The sequence below is a fragment of the Anoplophora glabripennis genome, unplaced genomic scaffold (assembly GCF_000390285.2).
Source record: "Anoplophora glabripennis isolate ALB-LARVAE unplaced genomic scaffold, Agla_2.0 scaffold68, whole genome shotgun sequence".
Lineage (NCBI taxonomy): Eukaryota > Metazoa > Arthropoda > Insecta > Coleoptera > Cerambycidae > Anoplophora > Anoplophora glabripennis.
Genome location: NW_019416739.1, coordinates 1195202 through 1211218, shown reverse-complemented (window position 1 = coordinate 1211218; position 16017 = coordinate 1195202). Strand labels below are relative to the sequence as shown.

The 16017-nt window shown below is 31.1% G+C and overlaps 1 protein-coding gene across 1 annotated transcript; it reads left to right on the top strand.

Annotated features, from left to right (window-relative positions):
• Nucleotides 1–852: 852 nt before the first annotated feature.
• Nucleotides 853–15011, top strand: LOC108905202 (beta-1,3-glucan-binding protein 1). The gene is made up of 8 exons (XM_018707988.1): nucleotides 853–1021; nucleotides 1455–1682; nucleotides 3409–3566; nucleotides 6494–6633; nucleotides 10401–10546; nucleotides 10649–10873; nucleotides 14040–14122; nucleotides 14266–15011. Exons 1-8 carry the CDS (start codon nucleotides 898–900, stop codon nucleotides 14467–14469), a joined length of 1308 nt encoding a protein of 435 aa, XP_018563504.1. The 5' UTR covers nucleotides 853–897; the 3' UTR covers nucleotides 14470–15011.
• Nucleotides 15012–16017: the final 1006 nt, after the last annotated feature.

Sequence of the window (16017 nt, the reverse complement as noted above, 5' to 3'; positions counted from 1 at the left end):
ATACTTTTAACTGCAAATGCAAATAAATATAAGATTAGCATTTATAAATATACTGTTATCATGGTCAAAAGGAGTAGCAGTTTAAACATTATTCCATAGGCGTATCTTACGGTTTAGACCTACAATTAGACGATTACGTTAATATATGTCATTATTTATATTTTCATTATTTTAAATCTTTAAATTTTGTTGGTCTTTAGGGGTAACAAAAAATTATCATGTCTTTAATTTACGTAAAAAAAAATTTGATTGAAGTCTTACTAATAGGCTAACTAAACTTTTCTGGTTATTGGTAGTAATTTAAATATTATCTAAAATTCAACTTATCATATGAATTAGCAGGAAAGTAAATATTTACATTCTAGTGTGAAAATTAATAGTTATTTATTGTATTAGACGATAAAACAATATTTTAACCACGAGTAGAACGTATCACGAGTCGATAATATAGGTAATTTATCATCGTGTATAATATTCTATTTTTCTCTGGAGCAAATTGCACTAAATATAAAAATTGTACAATCACCTTTAAAACTACAATACATATTTTTTGTATAAACACAATATATAGCTAATACATTTTAAATATGAGGTAATGGGTGTAACTACTGAAATATTTTTGTTTTGTTTCGTAGAAGGCAACGTTAATATAGGTACGAATGAATGGTAAAATTAATTAAATTCTTCTTTAGTTAGTGATTCAATTTTGATTATATTAACTACTCCATGTCAATATTTATATTTTTATTATCTATATTTAAACAAATAATTTCATTTCGTAAACAAATTATAGACCACGCCACTGTTGTTGTTAAGCAAGGTCGAGCAAATGATTCTGGCATCCCAATACAATCAAAGAATGACTAGCCATCCAAGTAGTGAGGGTTTAAAACGATAATGTTGTCCATCAAAGTAGTGTTTTTATTAATTTGTTTAAAGAGTACCTGTTATGGTGATTTCACAATACCAAAAGTTAGTCTGGAAGCCTATGAACCCGCTGGATTTCGAGCCTCCATCCCCGGTAAGTAATATTGGGAACAAGTTCTATTATTTTTTTAAACTCGTTTCTTTGATTTTGTTTAATATCATCAGGAACTGTCACATATATTAACATATATACAATTTATGTATAATGTATGAGACTAATTCTTAAAAGAATCACTTTTAAGTATTTAATATTTAACAATCTACTTTTTTAATCATAATTTGCGAGATTTTGCAATTAAATCTGAAAAAGACTTAAACAATTATTATTTAAGGCTATTAGTAATAAAATTATTTCTGTAACTGATTTTTAGTTTGTCTCATAAAAATTAATGGTTAATATAAAACACAACACACAACACAATGACTTTAGCATTTATTAATTGGTAACAAAGATATGATTTTGATTGCAAGTGTAGTTTAATAAATTAAAAATTGCTTTTTGAATTATGTAATTAAATATATTTTAGCCGATAGCGATACGCAGTTATTTGCCTTCCACGGTAAAGTAAATGAACACATTAGTCGAACTGAGCCTGGAGATTTTAGTGGAGACGTAAAAATTAAAAGTGAAGACCGTTTTACGTATTATAATGCTAATTTGAAGTTAAAAGAAGGGGATATTATCCATTATTGGTATTTCGTCCAGAACAATTTTCTGGGATATAGAAAAGATGCTCAGAACTGGACCGTTAGAGGTAAGTTTATACTGAAAATACTAGTGTATTGATTAGACAGCATGTATAGATCAGGAAATTTCTTCTAAATGAAGGTAAAATTTTTAAAACAAAAATCTACAGCACGAAACTTTTTTTATTTAATAAAGTGTATTTTTCTAATAATTTGCATACTTTTTTATATTATTCAGCGTGGTCAGTCAATTGTTATAAACATGAAAGTTGTTACTAGCCGAATGGACCAAAATAAACACGTTTTGTTCTTTGACAAATATTCGAAAAATGCTTCGTTTCCGAGATATTTACAATTTAATGTGAATAAAGTGACGAAATCGAAAAACTTTCGGATTTTTTTTCTCAAAAACTACAGAAGAGATTTTAATTCTAAAAAAAATCATAATCATCGGTAGATTTTCTACTTTAAGATATATTTTTTTGGTCTGGGTAAATTATTTTATTGAAGGTAGGTAGATAGATAGATGGATGGATGGATGGATGGATGGATGGATGGATGGATGGATGGATGGATGGATGGATGGATGGATGGATGGATAGATAGATAGATAGATAGATAGATAGATAGATAGATAGATAGATAGATAGACAGAGAGATAGACAGAGAGACAGACAGACATACAGACAGACAGACAGACAGACAGACAGACAGACAGACAGACAGACAGACAGACAGACAGACAGATAGATATATTTAGTTCAGATGCAATATACATCATGCTCAAAAATGAGCGTTGAACAAGTCAAGTTAAAAAAAACTGTCAAAAGTCAAAGAAAATTATGATAACATTTCAAATTTAAATTTTCTTTTTACAATATCTTGGATCAGATTATATTTACAATAAACATTATTATGATTTTTTTAATCGATATAGCAGTACAAACGTTCAAAAGATTATTTTGTTTGGATTTGTAGCCGGAGTAAGATATTTGCAAATAATTAGTAAAATTTATAGTTTTAATATGTTTTATAGTTTTTAATTTTATAAATGGCTAAAATTATGTTGAAAACTAAACTAAACTAAATAAGCTTTTTAAATCGTAAAATTAACCTAATAATAATGATTGACATAGCGGTCTCGAAAAATAAAAAATTTATTGGATAATTTATTGTATAGGATAATTATTTTATTTTTATTTTACAAAAATATTAAGAGCAATAAAAGTATATTAATTTCTNTTTAAATCGTAAAACCTAATAATAATAATTGACCTAGCGAAAAATTAAAAAGTTATTGGATAATTTATTGTATAGGATAATTATTTTATTTTTATTTTACAAAAATATTAAGAGCAATAAAAGTATATTAATTTCTTTTTTATTTAATTTTTAAATAACGTTTTTCGTTATCCTTGAAGTATGGTGCTGTCAACTTACTAAGTTCATAAAAGAACTCAGTCTTGTAGCACTTATTTTATACATTTACTTATTTGTTAAGGTACCTAACTATTGTTTATTGTAAATATTTATTTAGAACAACTGTTATTATTTCGATTGTATCATTTGGGTTTCCTGTAGGTACAAAAATTAAATTAAATTAAATAAAAAAAATTATCTGATAATCGCAAAGGGTGTGATTCTTTATAACATTTCAAATGGGATAAAATATGAATAGGAATAAAAAATCAAATCACTGATCACACATTTCCAAAATACTTGATGGTGTAATAATAGTTTTTAGCGACCTCGTCTTTCAGTATCTGTATTTTTTCTACTTCATACATATTTTAGAACTGCGTCCAGTACCAGGAACAGGCTGTAAAGCTAGTATAATGAAACTAAGTGATCGAACAAGTGTATGCAAAGATGCAATAGTTCTGGAAGACAACTTTGCTACAAGCCTTGATGAAGCAAAATGGACCTTAGAACAATATATGCCCGCAGTTCCTGTAAGTATTTACACAAAAATACAGGATGTTAATGAACTTATGTCAAATATGTTTGCCACATCTCCGTTATGTCAAAATGAGGTAAATACACGGATCTGTGTGAGTAAAATGTAACTTTAAAATCGGACTTATCTCAATATTGCAAGGAGCCACCTTTTGAGAACTGGTGATTTTCATAGATGTTCGATGTACCCACCATTTGCTTGCACACAAACTTGAGCGCGACGTATCCAATTCGCTCGCACGCGTTGCGGGAAAAGTAATATTTAGAAAGAAGCGCATTCTCCAAAAAAGTGAGCGGAGGCTTCGTTATGCAGTAACCACATATTTTGTCGAATATATAATGGCACGTCTTCCAATAACTCCGGCAAGCGATTGCATCTAGACAATTCAAAAGGTCCTATTATACAGGGATGGCCAGAAGTACGGAATAAAATTCATATCTTTTGAATGAGTAAATTTTTTTAAAACGCCGAAACACTTTAACTGATTTTGATTTTTTCCCATCTTTCGGTTATATAATAATTAATTTTTCTTCAAACCCCTAACCCCCAGCTACCCCTACTTTTTTTTTCAAATGGAAACATAAGGCATGAGGGGGCTCGTTGAAAAGCTTATAGAAAACTGAATCCAGCCATACCAAATAAACAAGTTTTATTTTTTCAATAGCAAGGTTTTTAGGGTTGTATAAAACACCTACTTAACAAGTGAAATAAAATTTAATTATCTTCAGTGTTATCCTCCATGAATTTGCACAGAATAAAATAAAGAATTTGAAACTGTACCTATCACTGCTAACGCAAAAAAGATATATTTTTTATGTTGCGTTTTTTTGGCACCACTTACTTGCCAGGCTTTCTGGTTAATTTTTCGCTTTAGTTGTAAATTGGAGTTCGAAACGTTACTATTGTGTCAAAATCAAGTTATTTACTGAATTGCAATGGTATTGTCGGAAAGGCAACGCATCGAAATCTTGATATTGCTTGGATGTGGAGACAAAATAAGAAGTCAGGCTGAAGTGCGCGATTTATTTAATGCGAAATATCCCGAAAACCAAATCTCGCAAGGGACAGTTAGTAAAATATTTCACAAATTTGAGGAACACGGTACAGTACAGACTTTGCCCAAAACTGGACGGGCACGTGCTTTGAATGAAGAAAAGAAATTAGACATTGCATTAGAACTTGTTGAAAATCCTCATACTTCAACTGTTTCATTGGCCCGCAATCACGATGCTTCTCGAACTGCAATTCGAATGTTTCTGAAACAAGAGAAATACCACCCCTATAAGGTATGTCTTGTCCAAGAGCTTTTGGAAGACGATTATGATAGGCGATTACAATTTTGTGAGGAAATGATGAGACGGTGTGACGACAATAATGGTTTTCAACGAGACGTACTTTTTTCGGATGAAGCTACGTTTTATTTAAATGGAGTGGTTAACAGGCACAACTATCGCTTTTGGTCCCAGGAAAATCCACACTGGACATGCGAATCGCATACGCAGCATCCACAAAAAGTTAATGTATGGGCAGGTATCATCAACAACAGAATCTTGGGCCCATTCTTTTTTGAAGAAAATCTTACTGCCGCACGCTACCTGGATTTCCTAACATTTGACCTGATACCTGCTCTAGCTGTGATTTTCCCTCATGAAATTGATCCAGATATACCGAATGAAAGAATTTGGTTCCAACAAGATGGCGCTCCCCCACATTTTGGTATTGATGTTCGAAGATACTTAGATGAAATGTTTCCAAATCGCTGGATTGGTAGACGGGGTACAGTTGAATGGCCGCCAAGATCCCCCGACTTAACACCCCTGGATTATTTTCTTTGGGGATATTTGAAAGAAATAGTCTACCAGGACAGACCGGATAATATTGAGAATTTAAAGAACAAGATTAGAGCGGAGATGCATAATTTACCAGCTGAAGTCATTCAGAATGCTGTGGTCACAAATAGTGAATGGAGGAAATTTTCAGCATTTGCGACATTGAGTTTATTTTTGTAAATTATCTAGTTGTTTCAATTTCTAAATGAATAAAAATTTGCTATTGAAAAAAAAAAACTTTTTTATTTGGTATCGCTGGATTCAGTTTTCTATAAGCTTTTCAACGAGCCCCCTCATGCCTTATGTTTCCATTTGAAAAAAAAGTAGGGGTAGCTAGGGGTTAGGGGGTTGAAGAAAAATTAATTATTATATAATCGAAAGATGGGAAAAAATCAAAATCAGTTTACGTGTTTCGGCGTTTTAAAAAAAATTAATTAATTCAAAAGATATGAATTTTATTCCGTACTTCCGGCCATCCCTGCATTGTCATTAACGATACCGGCCTACATGTTCACTGAAAACTGTTGCTGAAAGGCACCGCAAAGTATTTCGTGTTGAATTTTCGATAGTCTAGTGGTGAGTGTTGTAGACGTTACGTACACCATTTCGACTGAAACATGCTTCATCTGTAACATAAATTATGAGCATATCATAATATTCGCGATTGCTAAATAAATACGCCATTTTCAAAGGAAAACTTAGAAATGTACTCTCGAAAAACAGCACAGCAATCACTACAACAATGTATTACAAACTGACTTTCGAATACAGTCCGGCTTCATAAGAAACTTACAAACGCGTAAAAAGTGTTACAGAATTTTTTGTAAGTACTCGCGCTAAAAAATACATGTATTTCGGCAGTTCCAAAACAGTTTTAAACTCATTTTTAATTAGCTTTTTTCTCTATGACCTTGAACTTCCGATACAAGTTTGTGACATCAGTTTTTGCTCCTTTTTCACCCTTCTAAATTTTTGACGTAACTCCATTAACACCCTGTATATTTTGAACCTAAATATTTGTGATCAGTCATTAACACTAAAGAATGCTCATTTTCACTGACTGAATGATACTTTAATTGATCATATTTTTTAGGACTATGAGTTTGTGTTTTACAAAAAAGATAAGGACGTGACGTTTATTAAAAACGACCAACTTTGCATAAAACCAAGACTAAGGGAGGATACGAAGCAGTTGTTGACGATGGGAAGCATAGGCGATGAACTTGCAGATGGGTAATAGCAGAATGTTTATAAAAATTTATAATAGTACGAAAAATATGACATACGTTTAGTAAATGTTGTTTTGACCTTCAAAGTAGTGTGTACATTTTCTAAAATTTTGACATCAATGAGATAACACTTAAATATCAGAGGACTTGAACCTACAAAGTCATTTACATGACATTCTACCCTTCTTAATTTTTTTTTAACTTTTTGTCTAAGAAGAAATGGTAGGGACGAAAGTTTTAGGAAATTTTCTTGCAATTTCAAAGCAATTCGTAAAATAAACTAAATTTTGATATTTTGCACAATATTTAGTAAAGGACCCCGCACAAATCTTATGGAAATTGGGTCCCGGTCAAATTCGCTGAATTTTTGATATGTGATAGAGTTCATCATACTGGTCAATTGTCTCAATGGCCACAAAGCTCAAAAATGGATAGTTTGGCCGGTACAGAGCTTTAAAGCTCCGAATATCCTCCACGGATTTATGTATATGCGCAGTGTGTATAGACTTTTGAAATAGCCTATTTCATTTTTTTTATTATCTAGGTTTATATTTTTGAGGTTGCTGAATTCAGATCTGTTGTTAGATTTTCAAAATTGACAGTTGGCAGCTGTCAACTAGCTGTCAATTTGCTATAATAAAGCCAGAAACTTGTTTTTTTATGATTTATTTTTTTTTTTTTTTAGTTCGATAAGTTCAAAGACGATATCAAATCAATAACAATGACTATCGGCAGCTGTCATTTAGCTGTCAACAATTCTTCAAAGTCCGGTAATAAAGTCAAAAAATTATTTTTTGTTTATAACTTCAAGTTTTTTAGATAAGTGAATATAAATATGATATAAAATTATGTAGTCATCAGCTTACAGCTGTCAACAAGCTGTCAACTAACTGTCAAAATGCAATAATAAAGTCAAAAAGTTACTTTTTTTAAAAAGCTTTAAGTTGCTTAGATCACTGAGTTCAAAAGTGATGTCATAAACTTATATCATGTTTGATTTCTTATCCACAAAGTTAAGCACAAAAAATAAGTTACTTGCTCTATTATTGCATTTTGACAGTTAGTTGACAGCTTGTTGACAGCTGTAAGCTGATGACTACATAATTTTATATCATATTTATATTCACTTATCTAAAAAACTTGAAGTTATAAACAAAAAATAATTTTTTGACTTTATTACCGGACTTTGAAGAATTGTTGACAGCTAAATGACAGCTGCCGATAGTCATTGTTATTGATTTGATATCGTCTTTGAACTTATCGAACTAAAAAAAAAGAAAGATAAAACATAAAAAAACAAGTTTTTGGCTTTATTATAGCACATTGACAGCTATTTGACAGCTGCCAACTGTCAATTTTGAAAATCTAACAACAGATCTGAATTCAGCAACCTCAAAAATATAAACCTAGATAATAAAAAAAATGAAATAGGCTATTTCAAAAGTCTATACACACTGCGCATATACATAAATCCGTGGAGGATATTCGGAGCTTTAAAGCTCTGTACCGGCCAAACTATCCATTTTTGAGCTTTGTGGCCATTGACACAATTGACCAGTATGATGAACTCTATCACATATCAAAAATTCAGCGAATTTGACCGGGACCCAATTTCCATAAGATTTGTGCGGGGTCCTTTACTATTCTTCCGAATAGTCAAGATGTTCATGGAATCTCTGGGTAGTTATGTTTTCGCTGTTAAGTTTACTAAACACATCTTTAAATTCTCCATTAAGAAAAAGGTTCTTAAGCGGTTTTCTAATAGCTTCATCTTCTTGTAGGCCAAGTGTGTTGAGGTAACGTCTAGAGGGCGCTAGTTATACTGTCCTAACAATGTAAAAATCTGTCTAACTTTCTGTATTTTACAATTTTGAATTTTTTAACTACAAATTATTGCACTACGTTTAATTCTAAATAAAAAAGTTATACTAGGTACAAATCGATAAACTAAACCGTTTTCGAGATACAGACGTTTTAAGTTTTTGAGATTCGGCGGGAATTAAATTAGAAAATTAGCAGGTTTTGACGTTAACAATCTGCCATTGAGCTGGTACTATTATTAATGACTCACTCTGTATATCGCTGTAATAAAAAAAATGATTCCATTAGCCGATAGTCCATTAAAAAAAAGACGAAAGTTTGCTTTACATCTTCGAAACGCAAGAGATAAATGTAACTTCTTTATATATTTCTTTAATATCGTAACAAAATTTTTTACATCTTTAGTATTTCAATTTTTTTCCCTAGATATAAAGACAGAAAAGATAAAGGGATTAGCTGTTATGTGAAATAGGTTCTATTTTTTGCACTATGGTGCAAATGAAAGAAAGATAATTCATTATTTCATAAATCATTTATCAGACATAAATCATACTCACAGAAAGTTAATTTTTGGGCCGGAATAATAGGTAGCAGGATCATAGCACCAAGCTTTTTCGAATGAACCGTAACAGGTCGTCGATATTTACAATTTCTGCAACTCCCACACGTTAAGAAACTACTTGGACAACGTCTTTCGAAATACGTGGATCGGGTGTAGAGGATCTTTGAACGGCCACCTAGGTTTGCAGATTTAACTCTTCTAAATTTCTTTTTATGCGGATTCTTAAAATAGACTACAAAATCTAGATGCCTTAAAAGAACTCATTCGAATGGAGATGGCTCAAATAACTCGAGAAGTTATAGACAAAGTTCGAGAAGAGGTTACTTCTCGCCTTTCTCACTGTATTATAAATGAGGGTCGTCAATTTGAAAATCTATTGTAAGTTGGGTTGCTAAAAATACATTTTTTGTCGTAATTTTAAAATTTTGGTTTGACATTATACAAAATTCTATTACCAAAATTTATTGATATTTTGAATAAAGAATCACAAGACCTTTCAAAAGAGTTATCACATGATCCACATTTGTATTTAAAAAGAACATCGATGACGTCATCACTGTCACACAGATGACGTCATCTGTAACACAAATATCTCGCAGAAAGCATTTAAAAATAAAAATTAGCCTGTTTCAGAATTTTTGTCCAAAGTCATCGATTTACGAATAATTAATATATTCCTATTATTTGCACCATAATATTGAACATTTTTCAAAGGTCGGTACCAGACTACAACAAATGGGAAAAATATTTATGGTCAAGATTCTAAAAAACTAATTTTTCTGTTGATTCTTGTACTAGACAATTCAATCATGATTGATTTTAATGTAAGTTGCATGACCATCATTTGGTTTGAGAATAGAATATATTGCATGATATTTTGAAAGCAATGAAGAAAAGTTGAGTCAAAATGAGCCGCACAAATAATTATATAATACAATACGTTCCGATATTACGGAGAATAATGTTTTAAAACTAACGAAACTGGTTATTCTTCTGCAATTTTAAAAGTACGATTTTCAAAATTATGGCATAGAAACTTTAAATTTTTAAGAGGTACAAAATACATTCTTTTTGACTTTTTATTATTGTGTTTAACCCATTTAAGAACTAAATCTACTCACAGAATCCTCAAAATACTCACAGTCGGTGTCGAAACTGGGATTTTTAATAGTCGTCAGATTAGTATAAAATTAATGGTATAGTGTTGCCGATAAATTCAGATATGTCTCTAAAATCTTGTATATCGAAAACCATAAAAAACAAGTAATTTCTTACGTTGATTTCAGGAGGAATTTTTGAGATTTTTCAACAAAATTTAACACATTCATGGTTAGAATAAGAGAAAAAATGGCAGCGGATATCTTAATATACTTAAATTATATTTTTAGATGTACAAAACCTGGGTTATGTGAAAATGGCACATATTTAATTAGAAATCCAGTAATTTCTGGTAGACTTGAATCGAAAACATCATTTTCTTATGGAGATTTTGAAGTTAAAGCTCGAGTACCATCTGGCGACTGGATTTTTCCAGGTAAGATTTTATGTGGGAAGAAAAAAACTAAAATAATAAAAAACGAATAAAATAATGATTACATTTCACGGAAACAGAACATAACATCAACATATTTTTTAGAAATTTATCTGGAAGACCCACAACGCCGCAGAATACTAATAGCCTATACTAGAGGAAACAAACATCTCACAGGAGATGCCGGAGATGATCTAGGTAACAGTTTATTGTTTGGAGGACCAGTCAGACAACATAATGAACCAGCTAGGAGCATCAATTTAAAATCCTATGCACACAATGCACCACTCAGCGAATCTAGTCATACATACAGACTTCGATGGACGTCAAGTAAGTATGATGAAAAGGTGTAGTTGTGTTAACTATAGTTTTACTTGATAGTATTTAGATATGAGCAAAGTTTTTAGTTTAAGGAAATGCAAATCATTTTAAAGACGACTTGATTGATATCTCCGTTCAAAGTTTTTTCATTCTCTGTATAATCGTTTCCATTTTAAAATTAGTTAAAAATTGCTGATTATATGTTGCAGGAAAAATAAATGTAACCTCAAAATTTGTGACGATAAGTAATTTTTTGAGGTAGCGGAAAAACCATGATCAAGCGTTGGGAACCGACTTCAGATTTGTGTTCAAAACGCGTGATAATAAAATATCACTTTTTAGACCGGGAGATATTAGACTGAAGTTCGACGACGTCTTTCTCGTTTACGCCTCTGAGAGTACTGAAAGGTAACCGAGAGACAAGTACAATAAACTAAATTTAAAAGATGGGCTGCGGGACACCTTTGTGAAAATTCAATTTTCCTTTTAAAAAAAATAATGTGTACAGCGACGTATTTCTCACTTATGCCATGTTCGTAAGTTGAAGAGAAGTATCGATTTTATCACAAAATTTTTTTGGCATAAGTGTCGCAAGGGACCTAAAAATGGAAAACTTTGTAAGAAAATGAGGAAAAACATGTTTATTTGTCTGCCAATTTCTCATTAATGCCAATTAGAAATATGACATTATTATATTCGAAAAGCTCATAAAAAACATTGGCATAAGTCCTACTAAGGATTAAAGAAAATAGGGGTTTGGAAAAGCTGCGGAAAATTTTTATTTTCATTCTATAACTTTGTCATTTCTGCCGTTGAAAATTTATGATACTTACTATAAATAATGTACTGTGTCAAGTAGGCATCACTCCTCTATGCGTCCAATATGAAGGCATAAGTCCCAAATTTGTAGGAAAATTCATAAAAATTTTTACTTCTTTCTCGCTATGCCATTTTGCATGCACGTAGGAAACTACATTATATTATTAATTAATTTGAATTTTAATACGAGTCAGGTCGACAAAGTAGAAAAATTATAGAAAATTGCCACAATTTTCTCGTTTATGCCGTTTTGTACACGAGTAGAAAATATTATTAAAAGCCACTTTCAAGAGTGGCATGAATGCCACAAGGTACCGTCGTATGTAAAATTTTTTAAAAAGTTGTCAAAAATTACATATTGCGGTTATTTCCTCGCCTGCGCAATTTTCGATATACTTAAACTAATTTAAAAAATGTATCATAAATAACGCAAGTGTCGAAGAAGATATCTATATAAAAAATGAATATTTCTAACTATAAAAGGGAAAAATTTAAAATAAAAAATTTTTTTATGAAAAAGAAAGCTTTGTATTGGGTTTAGTTTGATTTTTCGACATATTTTTTATTACGATAATTCTTAATAACTTATAATAAAGCTGGTAGTAAGGCCTTTATTTTGATCCGTTTTCATCAAGAGCTGCAGATAAAACTATTTGAAATTTGAAAATGTAAAAAATCATAAAACCGAAAAAACTTATATTTTTGATATGCTTAATTTTAAGTTAATAAAAATTTTTATTATTTTAAGTGTTATTGTCTATGTTAGTTATAATTGAAAATTAGTAATTCAAAGTCTTTGAGGAAGCATTCTGACAATTGAGTTGGCAGCGGTTTTTCAATTCAATTACTATTAAATAAATTTTTTAATATAAAAATAAAATGTATAAAAGTACAAATTAAGTAATTAAGGTACAAAGTACCAGAAACAAAAAAACAAAATTCAATATACATGATATTAAATCAGTTATAAATCAGTTTCTTCCCTATGTATTCTAGCTTAATTCTTTCTCCTTCTTCTTCTTCTTTTTCTTCTTATTCTTCTACATTAGTCGGCTCATTTCAAGTAGATCATCCTTGCACTGTAGCGGTTAATTCAAATTATATAATATTTTTAATTTTTAAAATTTGAATATATTGTTCATAAATACGTATGGTCTATTGTGATAAAATACTCTACTCATTTACGAATAGGCACAAACGAGAAATTTGTGGCAATATTTTATAATTTTTTTTTTTCTGATCATGACTCAAAGAATAATTAAAAATCATTTCTAATATGTGGGGACTTATGCCGAAATAGTTTATTATTAACTTTCATTAAATACATGAATTACTTATATTTATAAAAATTAAAAATACGCTAAATATAAGTAAGTATAAGTATTTCGAAAATTGCGCAGGTGATGAAATAAACTTTTTAAAAATTTTTACATGCGATGGTACCTTGAGGCATTCATGCCACTCTTGAAAATGGCTTTTAGTAATATTTTCTACTCGTGTACGAAACGGCATAAACGAGAAAATTGTGGCAAATTTCTATTATTTTTCTACTTTGTCGACCTGACTCGTATTAAAATTCAAATTAATTTAATGAAAATCCAATGTGGATTTATACCTACATTTATATGACTTTATAATGTAGTTTCCTACGTGCATAAGCGAGAAAGACGTAAAAATTTTCATGAATTTTCCTACAACTTTTCAAAAAATTTTTAGCATATAGTCCTCACCAGGGACTTATGCCCTTTAAAAAAATGAATACTTTCGTTTTTTTCTTTGCAATAAGCTTTAATTTATTCACGAGAAAAACGTTGACCAAAACGTAAAATTTTCCGCAACTTTTCCAAAGCCCTATTTTCTTTAGTCCTTAGTAGGACTTATGCCAATGTTTTTTATAGCTTTTCGAATATAATAATATCATATTTCTAATTGGCATTAATGAGAAACTGGTAGACAAATAAACATGTTTTTCCTCATTTTCTTACAAACTTTTCCATTTTTAGGTCCCTTGCGACACTTATGCCAAAAAAATTTTGTGATAAAATCGATACTTCTCTGCAACTTACGAACATGGCATAAGTGAGAAATACGTCGCTGTACACATTATTTTTTTGAAAAGGAAAATTGAATTTTCACAAAGGTGTCCCGCAGCCCATCTTTTAAATTTAGTTTATTGTACTTGTCTCTCGGTTACCTTTCAGTACTCTCAGAGGCATAAACGAGAAAGACGTCGTCGAACTTCAGTCTAATATCTCCCGGTCTATTTAGTTTTGAGTAGATCTTCGAATCTCCTTTAGCTTCACAGCCAATGCACTTTTGTAATCTCACTCGTACTAATAATGTCAGTTTGTTCCAGATCTGATTGAATTGTTCTTCGATGGCAATAGATATGGGGAAGTTGGAACAGAACCAGGCTTCACAGGAAGCAATCCTGGTAAAGTATGTATGAAGTTATGAAGGAGTTTTCATTGTCCCTTTAAATATTAGAAATTATTTCATTCAAAACCAAACCTAAAATTTTTTATTTGAGCTGATTCAAATCCATTTTTATTACTATTTTGGTAACTGTGGTATTGTTTTAGTTCAAACTTGTTCTTGGCGTTGGAGTAGGAGGAGTGAATGACTTTCCAGATGACTACAAATCTGGAGAAAACGTGAAACCTTGGAGAAATTTCAAACGTACTCAAGTACGAGATTTCTTTTCCGCAAGCAGTACCTGGCATCCAACCTGGGACAATGAAAGAAAGCAATTGCAAGTGGACTATGTAAAAATAACAGCTGTTTGAATTAAATCTTAGGTGTAACAAATATTTAACTTAAAGAAAGTTAATTAGGTTTAGAATCCCGTTATTTGAGGATCATTCAAAAATTATTTATTTTTTACTACTGCTAATGCTCGGGTGTCGTTCAAGGTCAACATTATTAATTTTGTAGGGGTTCACATTTGGAGAAAATATATTTCATATGCATGACATTCATCTCTGTGTAGCATTTAAAAGAGCTTTTGATTGATATGTCCTGTTGTTTTAAATTAGAAAAATGTTTGACGAATAATTTAATTGTTTTCTAAAAATAATATGCACAGGTAACAATATCAATTCTGTAATTTTGCCAGTGGCGGCTCTTGACTTCCACACCAGGGAGAGCGGAAAAATTTAGGTGCAGTGTTGAAAAAAAAATCAAATGTAATTAAGTAGTTTTAAGTACCATTAAAATATACCGAAACTGTGCTCAATATTATTTTTTAAAGTGTGCGTGTGTTTAAAGTGTCCATTAAAGTCCATTCTTTCTTCTTTTGTCCGAAATAAACTTTTCAATTTTTCATTAATGTTAGTATTTTTCGCATCATTGATTTTTCAATAGATAACATTGCAAGTGCTGTTAGTCTGTCTTTACAATTTAATTTAAACTTTTACAATCTTAAAAAAAACGCATAAGAAACATAGTAACGACATTATAACAGAAACATTGTAGGTAACAAAATTTTACACCACACGTAAACAAATTACGTTTGATAAAAAAGCAGTGAATAGCTGTTATTTGATTACGGGGGAACTAAAGACAGCCCAAACTGCATAGTAAATATGCGCTACTCCCACTCCATCTTACACTTCTGGACGAAGGTAGCCGTGACCACCGCTGTAAACACTTTGGAAGTTTAGAGGCAAGCTGCGAGGGGCCCACGTATTCAGTGTTTTTAACTTCTCATTTTAACTTTTCCTTTTTAATGCGTTGCACAAGGCTAAGCTAACATTGTAAACTAAATTTTAATTTTTTTTTAATATGAAAATATCATGAGGGGTGGCGCCCCAGATCTCCACTGCATCAGCCGCCATGGGAATGTTTCCTTAAATTTTTTAAGAAACAATATATTTACTGCATTGTAAAATATTGCAATATTAATTTTCTTGGGTGAGTTTAATCGTTTATTTCTTAGGACTATACAACAGTGGCGGCTCGTCAGTGGAGGCTGAGGAGGCTAAGCCTCCTCTGCAGTTTTTGATAGTATTGCAAAAGTTTTCTTTAGTTTTTTATTTTACATCATATAATTATTATTTAAGAAATTTTCTCATAAATCTATTTTCATATGCAACTAATTATGTACTAAGGGAGATCTCGAGTACGTAAATATACAATTATTAAATGTTCACTATTTTTCGCGCCCTCCGAATTCTCATTATAGTCGCTGACAGCTAACTGCCTCAAGCCTCCAAACCTTTTACTAGAGCTCTATAGGATGCGTGGCCTTGAATGATGGTACGATTATGGATTCGAGCTGCAGCAGTCGACACGGAGGCTTGTTGCCACATTCCATCTCTTTTTAATAAGCGAAT